Source organism: Balaenoptera borealis (assembly GCF_965194805.1).
Source record: "Balaenoptera borealis genome assembly, chromosome: 10".
In the NCBI taxonomy this organism is placed as follows: Eukaryota; Metazoa; Chordata; class Mammalia; order Artiodactyla; family Balaenopteridae; genus Balaenoptera; species Balaenoptera borealis.
The window spans coordinates 92,128,317-92,148,389 of NC_138874.1; the positions used below are offsets into that span (position 1 = coordinate 92,128,317).

The window sequence follows — 20,073 nt, forward strand, 5'->3', positions numbered from 1 at the left end:
AATAAAATAAATAATAAAATTTTAAAAAGTAACTAAAAGGAAGTTGTATTAGTCTTCCCAGGCTTCCATAACAGGATACCACAGACTAAGTGGCTTAAAGAACAGAAATTTATTTTCTCACAGCTCTGGAGGTTGGAAGATTAAGATCAAGGAGCTGAGGCTTCCCTGGTGGCGCAGTGGTTGAGAATCTGCCTGCCTAATGCAGGGAACATGGGTTCGAGCCCTGGTCTGGGAAGATCCCACATGCCGCGGAGCAACTAGACCCGTGAACCACAATTACTGAGCCTGCGCGTCTGGAGCCTGTGCTCCGCAACAAGAGAGGCCGCGATAATGAGAGGCCCGCGCACCGCGATGAAGAGGGGCCCCCACTTGCCGCAACTAGAGAAAGCCCTCGCACAGAAACGAAGACCCAACACAGCCATAAATAAATAAATAAACCCAAAGTTAAAAAAAAAAAAAAAAAGAATTACCTCTTAAAAAAAAAAAAAAGATCAAGGAGCTGGCACGGCTGGTTTCTAGTGAGACCTCTTTGCTTGGCTTGCAGGTGTCTCTTCCTCTTCTGCAACCAGTCCTAGTGGATTAGACCCCCTGCCTTTATTAGGTCATTTACCCTTAATAACCTTCTTAAAGGCTCTATCCCCAAATATAGTCATATTGGGTGTGGAGCCCTTCAACAAATGAATTTTGCCCATGGTGAGGGGGGGACGACACACACAATTCAGTCCATAACAAGAGGTCCTCTCCTCCCATGAATTTTTGGTGGGAATATGTATTATTTTTTATTTTTTTAATACTTTGTGCCGCGCGGCATGTAAGATCTTATTTCCCTGACCGGGGATTGAACCTGTGTCCCCTGCAGTGGAAGCGCAGAGTCCCAACCACTGGACCACCAAGGAATTCCCTGGGAATGTGTATTAATACAACCTTCCTGAAGGGCAGTTTGGCATTGTCCACAGAAATTTCAAATGTACATACATATATACCCTTTAACTCAGCAATCTCCTTTCGAGGAAACTATTCCATAGAAAGAGTGTACAAAAACGCAAAGATTAAAAAAAAAAAAGGGAATTCCTTGGGAGTCCAGTGGTTAGGACTCAGTGTTTCCACTGCAGGGGCTGTGGCTTCCATTCCTGGTCAGGGAACTAAGATCCCACAGCAAAAAAAAGGAAAGATACATGTACAAGAATGTTCACTGTAACTTAATTTGTAGTAGTGAAAAACTAGAAATCACAAATATAATTTAAATAATGATAATGATATTAAATTACATATTCATTTAAATAATGATATATTCTTTTAATGGAACTGGTACTCACCAAGATCTCAGTATATATATTGGTTAATGAATGGACAAACATATCGTTACATGAAAAAAAAGCAAGTAATAGAACCATACACGTGGAATGGTCCCATATTTGAACAAAGGTCAATGTGTGTCCCTATACATTTTTTTTAAGGTTAAAAAAAACACATTTGGGAATTCCCTGGTGGTCCAGTGGTTAGGATTCCACGCTCTCACTGCCGAGGGCCTGGGTTCAATCCCTGCTCAGGGAACTAAAATCCCACAAGCCACGTGGAGTGGCCAAAACAAAAACAAAATAAAACAAAACAAAACCCTTTTATTTAGAGGGGCTGAAATGATTGTACGCTAATTAGAACAGCTAGGTTGTGTAACAAATAACTTGAAAATTCCCTATTGATATTCTCCAAGAGTTAGATTCCAGTACACGTGACTTGTTCTTTCTTTGGGCCTGGAAAAAATATACACAACTGACTTTTGACAAATAATTTATTCCTCCCTTTCCCATGTTTAGAAATCCTTATGATCCCTCAGTTCCTTCTGGAACAAACTTTCCTCTTCTTCTCCAGCCAGCCCCAGTGGGTTCACCTTTACAGGCTCTGGGACTAGGACAGGAAGTAATGTTTGAATGTTTCTTCACTGGGACCTATACGTTTTTATATATATAGAAAAAGTGTGGCTGAATACACACCAAAGGTGACAAGGGTTAAATCTGGGGATTGGAATTTGTAGGCCAAGTATATTTCTTACTTAAATAGTTTTGTACTCTTTGAAGTGATTTTTAAACTTTTGTAATACAAAACTTTTTTAAAAAATAAGAAAACAGGGACTTCCCTGATGGCACAGTGGTTAAGACTCTGCACTCCCAATTCAGGGGGCCTGGGTTCCATCCCTAGTCAGGGAACTAGATCCCACATGCATGCCGCAACCAAGAGTTCGCATGCCACAACTAAGAAGCCTGTGTGCCACAACTAAGGAGCCCACAAGCCGCAACTAAGGAGCCTGCCTGCTGCAACAGACCCGGCACAACCAAATAAATAAATAATATTTAAAAAAAAGAAAAAGAGACAGCGACTGCGATTCCAGCAAGAGGAGGAGAAGATGGACAAGGGGAAGGCCGGGCGACGGCGATCTTCATCCGAAATTGTCACAGAAGGGAAAAGGAAAAAGCCTTCATCTTTGGAGTTACATAAGATACATCAGAAATACATCTACATGTGGAACAACTCTTACAGAACACCTACTGAACGCTGGCAGAAGACTTCAGACCTCCCAAAAGGGTCTTGGTGCTCCGGCCGGGTGTCAGGCCTGAGCCTCTGAGGTGGGAGAGCCGAGTTCAGGATATTGGTCCACCAGAGACCTCCCGGACCCACGTAATATCAAACGGTGAAAGCTCTCCCAGAGATCTCCATCTCAACGCTACGAGCCAGCTCCACTCAACGACCAGCAAGCTACAGTGCTGGACACGCTGTGCCAAACAACTAGCAAGACAGGAACACAACCCCACCCATTAGCAGAGAGGCTGCCTAAAATCATAATAAAAAAGATGTTACCACTGTTCAAACTCAGAAGCTCAGAACGCTGGGATCTTTCTTTGCAGGGGGTTTTTAATTTATTTCTGGAAAATGTTGAAGTGATGCTTTGAGGTTAGGGTCTTTTTCAATTTAAATCTAAGAACATCTTATTATGCATGGTTGTTTCCTTCATGAATTTAAAACTCATTATTGTAATATATATTGTATTTTAAATTTATGAGAATATTAAGCTTATTAGAATCCTTTGCTCTTTTTCTCTGTTTTGTAAATTTGAGAGGGTACATCTTAAAGGGTGACACAACTATATGTGTTTGTATATATATATATACATATGTTTTTTAAATATTTATTTTTTATTGGGGTACAGTTGCTTTACAATGTTGTGCTAGCTCGTGCTGCAAAGCAAAGTGAACATATCCCCTCCCTTTTGGATTTCCTCCCATCCAGGTCACCACAGAGCACCAAGTAGAGTTCCCTGTGCTATATAGCAGGTCCTCACTAGTTATCTATTTCACACGCAGCGGCGTATGAAATAGATTGACCCAGATGTCAATCTCAATCTCCCAATTCATCCCAGCCCGACACAACTATATCTTAAAAGATATCCTGATTATAAATCTGGACTAATTTTATCACTACTAAGTATTACTATAGAGTTCTAATGAATAAAGCTTAAGATAGCACTTAAAAAAAAAAGAAAAAAAAGAAAAAGGAAACAATATGAAGTAGCTTCTAAATGGCAAATGAGTAAATAATAGACATAGTGATGGACTGTAGAAATACAGAGAGGGATCAAGGTTGGCTGGGATGGCCAAAAAGTCTTTCCAGGATAAAATAGGGCATCAAAGATGTTTTGAGGCTAAAGTTTTCCACAAGGCAGGAAAACACCTGTTGTATTTGGAAGATAGCAAGATGATCTGCAGTAGCAGGAAGTAAATTTGGTAATGAGGCACCAACGTGGGTTTCTGAGTAGCTCAGAGAGACACTGATAATGCTGTATTCTAAGATTGAACTCGCGGTAGTGCCGCAGTGTAGCGGGTGAGGCTTAGCTCCTGGGGTGCGGGTGCCCACGAGGGGGTGCTGTTTCAAAACACAGGCCCACTTGGACTAAGGAGAAAGGAACGTGCCGCAGGTAAAACGTCAGACAAAGAGGGAGTCTGACAGTTGGACAAATTGGGAAAATAAAAAGATACGCAAAAGGTAATTATCCCCTTATTACCTCGCGCTCCCCAACTAGGTCCCCCCGCGCAACAGAAAATAATTCATTACAGTATGCCTATAGCACGTGCCACTCGGGCTCTGCTGAACGCGACTACTACTCCCAGGCTCCCTCGCGGGGCCAGTGCCCTCTTCCCGGGTGCAAATGGGTATCGCCGCTCAGTCTTCTGGGATCCGTAGTCTTGCAGTGTCTCTCGGGAGTTGTAGTTCCCTTCCCACAATCGGCTGGGCGAGGCGGCGCCGGCGATCAGAGCTGCGCCGGGTGTTCAGGGGCCAAGATGGCGGCGCGCCGGGGACTAAGAGACGGAGTCGCGCCGCCTCCGAGTGGGGGCCCCGGCCCCGACCCTGGCGGTGGAGTGCGCAGCAGCGGTTGGGGGAGTCGGAGCCAAGCGCCGTATGGCACTGTGGGCGCTGTGAGTGGCGGGGAGCAGGTGAGACTGGCGGGCGGCCCGCGGCTGGCAGCAAAGCGGCGTGTGCCGGGCGGTGACACGTGGACGCCACAGGAAAGGGAAGAAGCGTTTGGGAGTCGATGCCGGGTGGCTGCGGAAGACGGATTGGACCGAGCGGACCTGGGTCGTTTGCTGGGGGGATGCGGGCAGAGGCGGGTCCTTATGGCGATTCCTCCGGAACGCCGGAGGGGCAGAGCAGGGTGTAGGAAACCTGGCCTCTGTGTGTGGGGGACTCGGACTTAGAGTAATAGAGTAAGACCTCCCTCTAAGGATGCCGAGTGGGGGCTGCCTGTAGCCCAGCGCCGCAGTGCCTTTTCGGAGCCACGTGGGGTGGGGGGGAGCGATTTTCCCGGGATAATTTGTCTGCTTCCCCTCCCCCTCTAGGCGGCCCCGGCACCCACGTGGGTTGGGCGGGGGGGGGGGGGGAGGCCCTCGGGTCCACGTGGGGGCGGGGAGGGGATGTCCACGTGGCTCCCGCTCCAGGCTGCCGGGCATCTCGTATCGGCGCTGGAGCCGCACTGCCGGGAACTGGGTGTGTCTCAGCCGGTCCCGCCATCTCCGATCGGTGCTGGGGGCCCCAGGCTGGGAAGGAAGGAAGGTAGGGGCTGTTAGAATCAACTTTGCCCAGAGCCTTGGAGGAGTTTTTTTCTTTTTGCTTTGGTCCGCGTCGCCCCTCGACAACGGATGGTAAAGGACTTTCCAGGTGTGCGGGTAGTCTGTTCCCTGCGGATGGCGGAGTGTGTTGGGGAGGGTAGAGGGCTGAGGTTGAAGGGCTGTGGAGTGGCAGCCTCTGTCCGACCGGCTTGGGGTGGGTTGTGAGTCATGGGCACTGGCGTTTTTGTTGCCTGCAGTCCTGCCTCGTTCGTAATTCAAGGAGCATGGGAGGTGTCATCATTTACATGGCACAAGCTTAAGGAAAGGGAATCCTCTCCTTCCCTCACTTTTCCTCAAGCATCTCTTTTGAGGAGGCAGCTAAGGCCTGCTCCTGTGAATTGATACAGACAAATTTGAGATGGTCTGTGTTTAAGCTTCTCTGGAATTTTTGCTGGGGATGGCAAAAGTTGGAGGCGATCTGAGAACTACTCAACACTAGTTGAACGTTTACTAAATGGGGGGGGGGGAACATTCTTTCTGTCATACTCTTTTTTTCCTGGTCTTCAGTTTCCATACTTAAAAGTGTTATCGTCCCACTCCTCACCAGGGCTTCTTAAAAGTTCCCACCCAGAGTGGAGGTCGGCAAGACTTAGTTTGAACTGTTATCTCTCTTAAGCAATTAAGCTGAGTCCTTGAAAGCTTTTTTTTTTTTTTCTTTTTTGGTTTCTAGTTGGGAGTTGGGCTGCAGGCTGCCAGGTAATATCAGTTATAGCAGACCAATCCAGGCCCTTGGGGGTGGGGGTGGGGAGTTGCTTCTGGGGCTGTAACTTGGGAGCTGCCCACCCGCTCTTCCCTTATTTTCTCAGAGGCCACATCTTGTGGGGCTGGTGCTGCCCACCCAGCAGCAGTGGGGGAGAGGCAGGAAGTATCCATGATCCAGCTGTAGTCCAAGTTAGGTAGTCATTTGGAGTTGGAGAGGGTCTTATGGAGAGATTGTTCACCACAAACACACACACAAAGATGAGTATGTGGAAGCTAGTCAATCAGCCAGCAACTTACTGAGATTCCATTATGTTTAGACATAGGGGATACTATGGTAAACCACACATGGTCCCTGTCCTCCAGGATCTTATGTTTTTATCAGGTTAGACAGACAATAAATAATGATGAGGGGGACAGAGGAAAGTGCAGCATATTATATAATCAGCAGTAGTAATCTACGTTGCAGGGTCTGGGAAGAGACATTTTAAGGTGAGATTGTGGGGGGCGGAGGGGAGGGGGAGCTTTCCTCAGAGGGAACAGTGTGTGAAGGCCTTGAGGTGGGAGAGAACATGGCTTATTGGAGAAACCCGTATGGCTGGTGTATACGGAGACAGACAGAGTGGTGAGAGAAGACACGCTGGAGGAGTCTGCTGGGGAATACCAGGACCACTGTAAGCCATTTAAGGACTTTAAACCTAGTGCTAAGAGCAGGAAGATGCCCTTGGAGGGATTAGAGAGTGTCTCAAGAGGTGATCAAATGTGTATTTTCACGTTTGTAGCTGGTTTTGAACCCTGCAGGGACAAGCCGGATATGGGAAAGCCAGTCGGGAGGTTGTTAAAGTTAAGAGATGTTGGTGGCTGGCACACTCTTAGCCTGGGCTTATCCTCTCCATGATCTTGGTACTCTGGGAGCTGTGCTGTTTGGGGTTTGAGGGGAGGGACGGGTGAGGTCAAGTAAAGAGGGGGTTCTGTGACTGGGGCTCCAGTACCTGCCTGATGGAAGTGGTGATAGGTGGTTCATAAAGCTGGACAGTGTCTTGAGATTCTGGCCTAGTAGCTGGGTCAAGTAGGTGGCAGGGCAAGAGATGCAGCCTCTTTGCTCACCTGGGAGTGTTTGCTGAGCGAGGTGCTATTCAGCTGCTAGTTGTAATTACAGGATTGTGAAGGCCTGGGAGGAGTTAGTGCCTAAAACCTGCCACCTTTTACTTCATCTCTGGGCCTGGCCTCCTAAAGTGTCCCTATCTATCCTCTTCTCTCATTAGGCATTGTTACTCTTCAGCTTGATTAGGAGGGTGGGGGGGGTGCAGTCACACCTGTTGCTTTTTTTTTCTTTTGGAAGAGGTACAGAGTTTCCCTTTGCTGCCAAAGGAGAGGTAAGACTGGCTTGTCTGTGTTTGTTCCTGTTCTCTGGCCTTTGCATCATCTATAATTTCGTATAGTGGAGATACCCCTGCCTCTGGCCTCCGGCCTTGCCAGCCACTTCTGGCCCTGCCCACGCCCACACTCTTGACAGGCCTGGGCGGATGGCTCCCTGCCTGACAAGGCTGAAGATGTTGTTGGTTCTCAGGGAAGAGGTGGGGTGGGGCGGGGCTTTTCCATCCACCAAATCAAGCTTTCTCTTCTTTTGCTCTAACCTGCTTGGGGTAGGGAAGAGACTTTTCCCTTGGGACTACCTTTGAGAGGTTGGGTGGCACACTGTAGGGCCTTCAAAATAGAAGTTCGAAATAAGTGTGACTCTCAGCTGTGTATACTGCGATACACTGTGCCAGGCATGGTGGGTGACCAGGAAGTATAAGCACAGTTTAAACCCTTCCAAGAGCCAAGAAAAATATAAGCTAATAGAATACAAAGGGTTATTTGCCCCAGAGGAACTTGGAATATAGTTTTAGTAATGATGCAAGGAATGTCATGGGATAGGGAAGGGGTTAGGATGTGATTGCCAGAAAAGTGAGTGGTACAGGAACACGTATGAATTCGGGGTGTGAGGAGAGATGTGTTGGGGAAGCCTGAGGTGTCTTCTTGAAGAAGGTGAGATTTGAGCTAAGCAGAGAAGAGAGGCCTAAGTGGGATTTGAGGGAGGTAAGGTGGTTGTAGTTGGAATTGCCTGCTTGCTGACCTCCTCTCCTTTGGTGTGCCCCTCAGAATGTCTGTCTTCATCACTGCCAGCAGATAACTCTTCTGAACAATCTTGGTCTTTTTGATGTTTTTATTCCCCAGTTTATCAATCTCATGTGGTTCCAAGTGTTTCTGGATGGAGTCTAAACTTTTTTTTTCCCAGAAGGTTCTTGAACACTGCCATCTGGTTGTGGCTGTGGCTCATAGTTTGTACTTCTCTCTGCCCAGCAAGTCCAGAGTGTGTTGGGGCTCCTGCTGAGTCTGAGGCCATTGGTGGAGGGCTGGGTACCTGGTTTACAGAGTGTATAAATCAGCTGCCCCCGAGGGCCCATGCCCTGCAGCCTTCACTGTGCCCTTCTTACCTTATCCCCTTTTGCCCCAGGTGCTGCTGCATGAGGAGGGGGATGATTCTGGCTTTGTCAGTCTATCTCGGCTGGGCCCCTGTTTGAGGGACAAGGACTTAGAGATGGAGGAGCTGATACTGCAGGATGGGACACTGCTGGGGACCATGCACAGCTATATGGATGCCTCCCTCATCTCCCTCATTGAAGATTTTGGTGGCCTTGGAGAGGTGAGCTGGGGCTGGGCTTGGAGGTCTTCAGGCAGGAGCTTTGGCTCAGTGGCTCTGTTTTCCTAGCACCTTGGTTCCTAGATACTCAGCCTGAGTCCTTGAAGTGTGTTTTTGTTTCTCGGTGAGAGTTGGGCTGCATCCCATGTAAGAGGATGCCCTGGCAGACTTGGATTATCATCCAAGGCCTTTCACCCTGCCTGGGCCCCTGACTTACATGTTCAGAGGGTTCTGATCTTTGTTTTGAGTCCAATTCCAGCTTAGCCAAGGGTTGTTTGCTGAGCATCCCACATCTTACCTGAGGGTGTAGGGAGTATGAAACATAAGTTCAAGACTCAATTTTGATAGGTCTCTGTTGACACTAGAGAGATGGTGGATGGTAGTAAATGAGATTGGAACCCATGCCTCCTGGTAGTAACATCTCTCTCTGGCAAATTGAGCTGAACTGAGCCTGGGAGAGGGATTCTCTTGGCATCCAGTCCTTCTCAGTGGCCTGGTAGGTCATAGGGATGGTGGTGGGACCTTCCTGTTGTCTTTCCTGAGCAGAGCAGGTTATCTCTGGAGGACCAGAATGAAGTGTCACTGCTCACAGCTCTAACAGAGATCTTGGACAATGCAGATTCCGAGAACCTGTCTCCATTTGACAGCATTCCTGACTCAGAGCTGCTTGTGTCACCTCGGGAGGGCTCCTCTGTAAGTGTGGGATGAGGGGAAGGGGGTGTGTGGTTGGTGCAAAGGTTAGAACCACATCCACGAGCCTACTCATAAAGTTCTGAAGCACAAACACATTTCAGGTCTTTTTCTCCCTTTTAGCTGCACAGGCTGCTCAGCCTCTCTCGGACACCCCCAGAACGTGACCTTATCACACCGACTGACCCATTGGGGCCCAGCACAGGCAGCAGTAGAGTGAGTGGGGTAAGCCTGACCTAGGGAGCCTCATGGACTCCCAGGGGGAAGAATATATGGGGACAGGTCTGGGAAAAGATATTCCTGGAGAAAACTCCTATGTCTTATCTTCTCTCCTGTAGGTTGAGATGTCTCTCACAGATCCTCCTTGGGACTTCTCTCCACCCTCTTTCTTGGAGACCTCTTCCCCCAAGCTTCCTAGCTGGAGACCCCCAAGGTCAAGACCCCGCTGGGGCCAGTCCCCACCTCCCCAGCAGCGTAGTGATGGGGAAGAAGAGGAGGAGGTGGCCGGCTTCAGCAGCGAGATGCTTGCTGGGGAGCTCAACAACTCTGTGAGCAGCATCGCAGACTTCCCCATGCACCTGGCCTGTCCCGAGGAGGAAGATAAAACAGCAGTAGCAGCAGAGATGGCAGTGCAGGCAGCTGGCGATGAGAGCATCTCCTCCCTGAGTGAGCTGGTGCGGGCCATGCACCCGTACTGCCTGCCTAACCTCACCCACCTGACGGCACTTGAGGATGAGCTTCAAGAGCAGCCAGATGATTTGACACTGCCTGAGGATTGTGTGGTGCTGGAGATTGTGGGCCAGGCGGCCACAGCTGGCAACGACCTGGAGATCCCAGTTGTGGTGCGACAGATCCCTACTGGACCCCAGCCTGTCCTCCTGGATGACTCGCTAGAGGCCAGTCCAGCCTTGCAGCTGATCATGCCTGCACTAGAGGCAGAGACAGAGGCTGCTGTGCCCAGGGAAGCCCTCTGCCCTGAGAAAGAGGGGTTGCCACTGGACTCAAAGGAAAAGCTGGAGTCAGCCTGCTTGTTGGAGCCCAGGGAGGTCATGGAGCCAATGGCACCCAAGGGGCCTCAGAACCCACCAGCCAACGCAATGCTAAGTTCCCAGAGAGCTCGAAAGGGCAGGAGGAAGAAGATCAAGGAGCAGCCAGCTGCCTGTGCAGAAGGTTATGCCAGGAGGCTGAGGTCAGCCTCTCGTGGGCAGTCTACAGCAGTTACAGAGCTGACCTCTCAGGGAGGCAGCTTGTCTCAGGAGGACCTTCAAAGAGAGGTTGCGCCTCCCCATGGTAGAGGGAAGCCCCGGGCTTGGGCTCGGGCCTGGGCAGCTGCCTTGGAGAAGCCTGGCTCTGGGAACTTGGAGAGTAGTGCTGGACAAGCTAGTCCTGGTAAAGAAGGTCCTCTAGACCTCTACCCCAGCCTGGTTGACCCCATCCAAGCCAACCCTGTTTCCACCCATCTCTCTCTGGTTGACTCTGCTCAAGCTGACCCCATGCCACTTGACTCTGTTGAAGCTGATCCCACTGCGGTTGACCCTGATCCCACTGTGGCTGACTCTGTACCTGTTGACCCTAAACTGGTTGACCCTCTCCCAGCTGACCCAGTGCTGATTGACCCAGTTCTGCCTGACTCAGCAGCAGTTGACCGTGCAGTGGTTGTTCCCATCTCAGATGACTTGCCTCCAGTTGACCCTGTCCTAGCCAAGCCAGTACAAGTTGACTCTCTTCCCAATGACCTGGCTCCAGTTGACCCTGTACTAGTTAAGTCTAGGCCAACTGATCCCAGACGTGGTGCAGTGTCATCAGCCCAGGGGAGTCCAGCCCCCCAGCTCCTCCTGGAGTCAGAGTCCTCAGACCCCCCAAAAGCCATCAATCCTGAAGTCAAGGAGGTCATGGGTCCTCTGAAGGGGGAAAGTGGTACTAGTGCCACAACCCAGGAAGCCAGACCTCGGCCTCTTAGCCTGTCTGAGTACCGGCGACGAAGACAGCAGCGCCAAGCAGAGGCAGAAGAGAGGAACCCCCAGCCCCCAGCTGGGAAGTGGCCCAGCCTCCCAGAAACTCCCACAGGGCTGGCAGACATCCCTTGTCTTGTCCCACCAGCCCCAGCCAAGAAGACAACTCTGCAGAGAAGCCCTGAGGCTCCTTCTGAGGCTTGCTTTGCACCTGTGGGTCCCAGCCCTGCCTCTCCTAGTCCTGAGCCACCTGCAGGCAAACCTATGACCTCAACTCCCACTGAGCAGGTGCCGTCCCAAGAGATGCTACTGCCAGCAAGACCTCCACCTCCTGCTGTGCAGTCCATGCCCCCCACAATGCCCACTGCCCTGCCTTTTCCCACGGGTGGGCTGGGCATGACCCCCATGCTGCCCCTTCCCACAAATGGGCAAGGTGTCCCCAGTCTGCCCCCACCACCCTTGCAGCCTCCTAGTGTTCCGATGTCTGTGGGGCCAGTGCCACCTGATCCCTTTACTCACTATGCCCCTGTGCCACCCTGGCCTTGTTATCCCCCCTTGTCCCCTTCTGGCTATCCTTGCTTGCCCCCTCCACCAACGGTGCCCCTAGTGTCTGGTACTCCAGGTGCCTATGCTGTGCCCTCCACTTGCAATGTGCCTTGGGTACCTCCTCCTGCCCCAGTCCCACCTTATAGCTCCAGCTGTACCTATGGGCCCTTGGGATGGGGCCCAGGGCTGCAACACCCTCCATTCTGGCCTACTGTTCCCCCACCTTCTTTGCCTCTAACCTCTGTTGGAAGAGCTGTTCCCTCACCCAAGGTGGAGCCCAGTGGCATCCCACCTGGCCCTCCTGATAGTGTACTGACTGTGCCGATGGCTCCTCCCCTCAGTCTTGGGGCAGCTGGCCAGGGAGCTCCACAGATAGAGCCCACCAAGGTGGAGGTCAAGCCAGTGCCTGCATCTCCCCATCTGAAACACAAGGTGTCCTCCCCGGTGCACAGCCCTCGGATCAAGGCTCCACCGTGTCTGCCTGCTGAGAGTGTGGCTGTTGAGCCTGCATCAGAGAGGCTAAAGCCTGAGCCCCAGGAAGCTAGGCCCAGAGAGAAGGCACCCTCTCCTGTTGCCAAGGCTGTTCCCACATCTGCACCAAGGCAGAGCACTACCACCAAACTGCCTGCTGTCCACCCAGCCCGTCTAAGGACACTGTCCTTTCTGCCTACCCCACGTACCCAGGGTCCTGAGGATGTGGTACAGGCTTTCATCAGTGAGATTGGTGAGTGCCACACCATTCAGTTGGTGTGAAGAATGGCATGGGGGTTGTGTGAGGAGTGTCCTCCATAAAACAGGGTAAACTACCTTGATGGGACTGACCTTTGTTGGATTTCTTTGGAGAGTTCTTGAGAGGTAGAAGTCTGGGTTGGTTTGATTCTTTCTGCTTTGTGTTGCTGCCTTGGTTTACTTAGTACAGTGGGCATGGGGAGCCTAGGGGAAGAAGTGAGGTGACTTGGGACTTCTGGGACCTGTGTACTCAGTTGATAGGGGCTGTGTTGTATGCTTCCACAGGAATTGAGGCATCGGACCTGTCCAGTCTGCTGGAGCAATTTGAGAAATCAGAAGGTGAGGAAACCTGGGTAGCTTTGCTCCAACCCTTTTTTGTTGATGTTTCCTTTGGGCCTAGCCCTGTAGTTGCTTAAACTGGGGGGAGGGAGAAGGGGAGTCTCAGCCACTAGAGCAGCCCCCTAATTGGAATGGGAAGATAAGATTTACCTGTGACACAATCTAAGCCAGGGAGAGTGGTGAGTACAGCATGGCAAGAACTATAAAGAGTAGATGGATGGGGAGATTCAAGTGGGTTGGGTTATTTGGGGAGGTAGCTCTCCAGGTGAGCCTTGGAAGACAGGAATTCAGAGACTGTGTGGTGAATAAAGGCAGAGGTATAGGAAAGATCGCATGTGGTGTATTTGAAAGGCAATGGATAGCTCAGCTTCTCAGTACAAGGCATGGATCTAGGTGCTGCGGGAGATATTACGTCCTGTTCTCAGATGAGCTTATGGTCTGACTGGGGAGAAGAATTTGCAGAAATGACTGCTGAATTGGTAACAGGTATCTGTAGTACAAGGCAAAATAGAAAATATAAGTGTAGATCAAGAGTAGGTTATAAGACTAGGAAGTTAGTTAGGTGGGTTATGTAGAGCCTGGAATGCTAGGCTTAGAAGTTTGGACTCCCCAGGTTCAGTGGGGAGTGTGCTTGTTTCTGAGCAGAGAAGGGACATGATTAAAAATATACCTGGGTACCCACTGGAGGAGAATGGATCTCTGGGGAGACCCAAATGGAGTATGTAGGCAAAATGGATTTTCCTCCTTTGGGTCTCAAAGCCAGCCCTTCTGCACCTCCTCAGTATGGAACATCTGGTTGGGCTTTTAACTAGTATGGTTTCTTTGCAGCCAAAAAGGAGTGCCCTCCCCCGGCTCCTGCTGACAGCCTGGCTGTAGGAAACTCAGGGTAAGTATGGGGACATGAGTGAGTTACCCTACAGCTGTTGGTCAGCAGCCGGCCGGCACTCCAGGACTGTCAACTGGATGCCTCTGTTACAGGGACATTTAGTCCGCTCTAGTCTTTCCCTGTTCCCCACCCCCAGCTCAGCCCATCACTACAGGGTACTGTCTTGAGTGGTGAAGTAGGAGGATATATATGTACCATTCTCTGGCTGATTCCAGTCTGGGGTTCCAAATGGTGATGCCTTTTATCTTCTGGCAAGTCGTGCTTTTGGGGATTTCTTTCCTTTATTTAACAGGCGTTAAGGTTGCTCAACACTGGTAATGGTGTAAGAAAAACTGGAGGAGGATATTCATGGCTAGGGCTCCCCTGACTCCTTGGGGGGCACAGGCATCCTGGACCTCCTTGTTCCCCATTCTTCCAGCACCAAGAGGCCTTTTTTTTTTTTTTCATGTTCATGATACCCCATCCTGTTTTGCCAAGCATATTTTCCTCCACATTGATTTTGGGTTGGTTTGAGCCGGGCACGAGAGGCTCCTGGCTTGGAGGAGGTGGGGGGTATTCAAGGTCATCCAGGAATAGGGCAGAGCTGAGTTGAGACCCAACCTACATAAAGTTCAGTCACTAAGACCCCTTTTGTGCTGGAGGAGAGTGATTGGGGCAGTTTGTGCCCCCCATTCCTCTCTGCACGCACCCCTCTCCCATTGCTTTGTGAGCAAAGCAGATGTACAAGATGTCGAGGAGGCAATGAACCAGGCTTTCCCTTTTCCCCCCGCCAGCAGCGTTGACACTCCCCAGGAGAAGAGGCCCCTAGACCGGTTACAAGCCCCAGAACTGGCCAACGTGGCAGGTGGGTTCAGGGTGGGGAACTCTGCCTTTGATTAGTTTATGCAGTAAATGTTTTTAGAGCCTGCTCTGCACCAAGTGTGTGTAGGTGTTGGGGATACAGAGATCTGATCCTCGTCCTTGAGGTTCTCACAGTCCAGGGGGCAGATGTCAGATGTGTAAACAAATGAACATGTTGAGTTTCAGATGTTGTGTGTTAAAGAAGCCTGTGTGGCTTATAGTGGGATCTGAAGAGGGACAGTCAGGGCAGGGTTATATAGAAGGTAATCCTCAAAGCGGAGGCTTGAGAAAATCACTGATACCAATCAGGTAGATTTATGGGCATTCTAGGTAGATGGAATGGCTTGAGTGAGCTGGAGAAGCAAAGCCAGCCCAGTATGTTTTGGGAAATTGTGAGTGGTTCATTTTGGCTGGAGTGTAGTGGTTGATCAGGGTGCTGGGCAGAGCTCAAGGAAGAGAGAAAGCTGGAGTGGAAAGCAGGAGGTCAGGTTATGGGAACTTTGAATGCCATGTTAAGCTGGTTGGACTTTATACTATACATTGAAGAAGCAATTGAAAAAACTTTACCACTTTGGTTTTTGGGTGCTCCCACCAGCAGGAATGTAGAAGACAGGTGGACAGGTGTGATGCCCGAGGTAGGAGGTTATTAGGAGACGATTACATGAGTTCAGGCAAGATGCAGCCCAGAAGTCAGGCAGTTCTGAGGGCAGGGGGTGAGTCTAAGAATGAAGAGGTAGGACAGACAGGACCTGGCCACCAGCTAGGTTTGGGCAGTGAGAGGTTGAACAGTTCAGGAGGACCGTAGCTGGTTGGGTTTCTACTGCTGGTCTCCAAGATGGGGAACTCAGGGGAAGGAGCCGTTGTAACAGTGGGAGAAGTTGGGCTGTTGATCATTGTTAGTATACTCTGTGAGATGAAGTGGGGATCTCTGGAGCCTATATTCACAGTGTTTAGAAGTGTAGAATCGGATCTCATCCTGCTATCTCCATCCTCCCTCCCCTCACAGGGCTCACCCCTCCAGCTACCCCTCCCCATCAGTTATGGAAGCCCCTGGCTGCTGTCTCACTGCTGGCCAAAGCCAAATCTCCTAAGTCCACCGCCCAGGAGGGAACCCTGAAGCCTGAAGGAGTTACAGAGGCCAAACATCCAGCTGCAGCCTGCCTCCAAGAAGGGGTCCATGGCCCTAGTCCAGTCCATGTGGGCTCTGGGGACCATGACTATTGTGTCCGGAGCAGGACCCCCCCAAAAAAGACGCCTGCCCTAGTCATTCCAGAGGTGGGCTCCCGATGGAATGTCAAACGCCATCAGGATATCACCATCAAACCTGTCTTGTCCCTGGGCCCAGCCACCCCGCTGCCCCCATGCACAGCTGCCTCCCAGAAGCCACTTGATCACAGGACTAGCAACGATCAGGCAGATCCCCCAGCCCCTTGCCTTGCCCCATCCACCTTGCTGTCCCCTGAGGCCTCACCCTGCCGGAATGACATGAACACTAGGACTCTCCCTGATCCCTCAGCCAAGCAGCAGTCAGTGCGCTGTTATCGAAAAGCCTGCAGGTCAGCCAGCCCCCCAAGCCGGGGCTGGCAAGGCCGCCGTGGCCGCAGCAGCCGTTCTGTCAGCTCTGGGTCCAACCGGACCAGCGAAGCATCTTCCTCCTCATCCTCATCGTCGTCTTCCTCATCCCGGTCCCGGTCCCGGTCCCGGTCCCTCTCCCCCCCACACAAGAGGTGGCGAAGGTGAGCTCTGATGGCCTGTTAGGTTCTCTCCACTTCGGAAGTTCTCTCCTCTGGTTTACTCTGAAAGCTTTAGCACATTGACTTTGATACTTTCAGGCACTAAGGCTTCTATTTCTGTCTTTGGCTTTTGTCTTCTCTCCCTTTCCTGGATTTGAAGGAGGCAAGCTGTGAGAAGATAGCTCCTATCCCCTGTTGGAGATTGGGATGTCTCTGAGGTCTCCTCCTTCCTGGAGACCTGCCTTGGGGAGACAGTTAGGGTTTGATCTTGACCACGTTGATTCCTTTGCATACTGTATCAGTCCTTATTTCTGCTATTTTCCTGGTAGTATGTGGGATGGTGGGCTGGTGGGTTGTTAATGGCAAACAGTCCTTCCTTTAATCATCTGTTGAGGAAACAGTCTGGGACAGTTCCTTTGGGTGTCACTGTGGCCTCAGCTATTTTCTGGCAGTACCTTTTTCTCAGTAATAGACCCAAATTTTTCCACTTAATCAATGAAGAATTCTTGGTTTTTGATGGTGAAGCTTATCTTCAGAAATGTCCCCTACTACAGGTCTAGCGCATCCCCTAAATGCCGTGGTCATAGTACTCCTATGAGACATATGAGGGGAGCAGGATCCCAGAGACCCAGGCCTGCCCCCCTCCCCACCCGCAGCGAATTGTAAGACCTAGGGCCCAGCCCTTTATCTCCGAGTCTCCATTATTTTTATTCTTTCTGATTTGTTAAATATTTTTCTATTTTTAATTGCATAATTGAAAATAAATATGATCTGTGCCCAAATACTCTAGAACATCTAAAGTTCATGAGGTTCTTAGTTTGGTCATCTGTGAAGAGTTCTTCTATATCTCCTCTGCTCTGCTTTGCCTTTGGTCCTGAGCTTCCTGACAGGGAGGCAGGGCTGGGGCCAAGGTAAGGTAAGTGGAATATACCTGCACCGCTCCCAGCATTCCTGTGTGCCCCTTTGTTCTCCAGGTCCAGTTGCAGTTCCTCTGGACGTTCCCGAAGATGCTCTTCCTCTTCCTCCTCCTCATCTTCCTCCTCGTCTTCCTCATCCTCATCATCTAGTTCCCGAAGTCGGTCCCGCTCTCTATCTCCTCGCCGGAGAAGTGACAGGAGGCGGCGGTGAGCATGTTTTCAGGGAGTCGGTGCATCTGGGGTGCAGGTGCCTAAGAGTTCTGAGACTTGAGCTGCCTAATGTCTGGGGCACTGATGGCACCTTCTTCTCTTGTCAGGTACAGTTCTTATCGTTCACACGACCATTACCAAAGGCAGAGAGTTCTGCAGAAGGAGCGTGCAATAGTGAGTAGAGGAACAGGTCCTGGGAGGAGAGGGCTTGTCCCTGAGCCATGACATGAGCTCAGAGAGCCATCTGCAGCTATGGCCTTGGCTCATGGTGTGTCAATTTTCCTTGACCTAACATAGGAAGAGAGAAGAGTGGTCTTCATTGGGAAGATACCTGGTCGCATGACTAGGTCAGAGCTGAAACAGAGGTTCTCTGTTTTTGGAGAGATTGAGGAGTGCACCATCCACTTCCGTGTCCAAGGGTGAGGTTGGGCCCTAAGGTCAGGATGTCCTGTCTCATTATCTATCTTGATGCTTCTTTGTCTTTCCCCCTTGCTCTGGTGTGTTAGGCAATATAGGCACCTTCATTTCTACAGTTAGAGGGCTGGCAATTTGGGGAATGAGAAGAACCACCCCAGTCCATTACTGTACCCTGGCGAGCTGTCTCTTCTCCATGGCATGTGCCCAAATAGCCATGTCAGCCTCTGTCTCACCCTCCCCACCAGTGACAACTATGGCTTCGTCACTTATCGCTATGCCGAGGAGGCATTTGCAGCCATCGAGAGTGGCCACAAGCTGAGGCAAGCAGATGAACAGCCCTTTGATCTCTGCTTTGGGGGCCGCAGGCAGTTCTGCAAGAGAAGCTATTCTGATCTTGGTGAGTGGAGGGAGGCCCTGAGCCTTTGCTATCATCTCCTCCCTCAAAAGGTCCCCAGCCTTTTGAGAGGGGCGCTAGCTAGGCAGACTTGTCTTCCTCTGACAACGTGAAGAGCCTAAGGGGTGGGATGAGAGGAGGAAGGGGTGCTCACCTGTCTTTTGACTTAATATCCAGGTGATTTTAGCTCCATCCATTATAGACATGAGAGGTAGCTGGCCATTTGAGGACGCTGTGGTTGGGAGGTGTACTCAGAGACCTTGATGTTTGTCTCTCTCTACCTTTATAGACTCCAACCGGGAAGACTTTGACCCTGCTCCTGTAAAGAGCAAATTTGATTCTCTTGACTTTGACACATTGTTGAAACAGGCCCAGAAGAACCTCAGGAGGTAACCCTGGGCCCTTCTCCCCCACCCCCTTTTCTTTGGAGGTGCCCAACCTCCTCCATTCCCTCCCCCAGTCTAGGGGAGACAGCTGCTAGTGAGGAGATGACTGTTTTATAAAGAAATGGAAAAAAGTGAAATAAAAATGTGTTAAATCAGATTTTTTTAAAGCAGTATTTGTTTTTTATAATAGGCATTGAAACACATTAACTTGCATTCCTATGTAAGATGGATGGGGTTGAGGGGTTCCCCCCGTGTTTGGAAAATCGAAGTCACTATGCAGACTAATAAACATGAACTAGAGGGAACTGCCAAGTGCTGTTGTGCTTCTTTCTATGGTGGTAGTTCCAGACAAGTCACTTTTCCTCTCTGAACACAACAGGGACATGCTTACCTCCGTTTAATTCCTAGGACCCCTCTTTGGTCAGGTGTAGAATCCTGTTGTACTTGAAACTGCTCCTCAAGAGTGTTGTCAGTGATATCAGTCATCTAGGAATGCCTCTCAAACTTTAAAAGGGCAGTTGAATCATCTGGAGATCTTTTAAAAATGCAGATTCTGACTTCTGGGATGGGGCCTGAGATTCTGCATTTCCGACAAGGGTGGTGCTACTGGTCCAGGAAGGAATTTTAATATCAAGGACCCAGAGGAAGCTCACACTTGTTGCAAATAAAGGTTTTTGAAACTGAGGCTTGTGTGTATGTGGACCATAATAGCTTGAGCACAATGCTTGGCATTCGGCAGGTTCTCAGATGTTTAAAGAATGCATGCAGGTGGATAGACCTTTGGGGAAGAGGGAGATGTAGGAATTATACCAAGGACAGGGGAATGCCTGAGAAAGGCAAAGGAGAGGTGTGTCCCTTGAGAAAGTGGATCCTTACCTCCCTGAGGGGCATGAATGGGAAATAGTCAAGGGGTAGTGCATAGGACTGAAGGGATTGCTGTTTGCTAATATGAACTGACATAAGATAGAACTTGGAATTAACTTGGCAGGCCTGGGCAGTGATTGATAAATTTGAGTACTCATGACAAAAGGAGAGGCAGTTGAGGGGTTTTCTAGTTCTTCCACAGGGAGGGTTCATAGTGTGGGCTGTGCCCCAGGTGGTAGAAGGGTTATTTTCAGGATTATAGGTTTGAAGAGATTGCTGCTGTCACTCAGGTTTGGTGCACAACCCCTTTTTCCCTTCATGGAGCTGACCTAAGGCTGTGTTATGTAAGAGAGGAAAGGGTTGTCTCATGGGCAAGTCATGATTGAGGTAGGGGCAGTTTTGAAGGTCAACGCCTCACCACTACCACAGATAACCTGAAGCGTCCTCTGTAATGGAGGTGGGAGTGCAGAGGTTGGGGTGGTATCTTGAGAAAGGGCCTCCCAGGGTGTTGGAGGCAGTGAAGATGAAGAGTGGGAATCCACGGGCAGCGCGAATAGGGTAGGTTGGGAGATCATGTGACCAAGTTTAGAGGAATTCAAGGTCAGCTCGGGCCCGCCGGCCCACTCATT

At 50.3% G+C, this 20,073-nt stretch overlaps 1 protein-coding gene across 9 annotated transcripts; it reads left to right on the forward strand.

Annotated features, from left to right (window-relative positions):
• Nucleotides 1-2,227: 2,227 nt before the first annotated feature.
• PPRC1 (PPARG related coactivator 1) lies at nucleotides 2,228-18,892 on the forward strand. 9 transcript variants are annotated; one of them, XM_082408242.1, is made up of 14 exons: nucleotides 4,186-4,484; nucleotides 8,356-8,544; nucleotides 9,088-9,234; nucleotides 9,355-9,447; nucleotides 9,570-12,453; nucleotides 12,744-12,797; nucleotides 13,626-13,683; nucleotides 14,457-14,527; nucleotides 15,530-16,259; nucleotides 17,231-17,380; nucleotides 17,491-17,557; nucleotides 17,681-17,802; nucleotides 18,046-18,197; nucleotides 18,484-18,892. In XM_082408242.1, the coding sequence occupies exons 1-14, from the start codon at nucleotides 4,332-4,334 to the stop codon at nucleotides 18,585-18,587; spliced, it is 4,974 nt and encodes a 1,657-aa protein (XP_082264368.1). In that variant the 5' UTR covers nucleotides 4,186-4,331; the 3' UTR covers nucleotides 18,588-18,892. The 9 variants fall into 9 exon arrangements, with proteins under 9 accessions (XP_082264364.1, XP_082264368.1, XP_082264367.1 ...); XM_082408241.1 differs by having other exon boundaries at nucleotides 4,188-4,484; nucleotides 9,355-9,456; nucleotides 17,497-17,557; XM_082408239.1 differs by having other exon boundaries at nucleotides 4,189-4,484; nucleotides 9,355-9,456.
• Nucleotides 18,893-20,073: the final 1,181 nt, after the last annotated feature.

Excerpts from the sequence above, each read along its gene's own strand:
- PPRC1 (XM_082408238.1), top strand. The coding sequence starts at position 4,332 with ATGGCGGCGCGCCGGGGACTAAGAGACGGAGTCGCGCCGCCTCCGAGT. Across the intron at positions 4,485-8,355 it reads CTGTGAGTGGCGGGGAGCAG|GTGCTGCTGCATGAGGAGGG; the intron begins GTGAGACTGGCG and ends CTTTTGCCCCAG. Across the intron at positions 12,454-12,743 it reads GGCTTTCATCAGTGAGATTG|GAATTGAGGCATCGGACCTG; the intron begins GTGAGTGCCACA and ends ATGCTTCCACAG.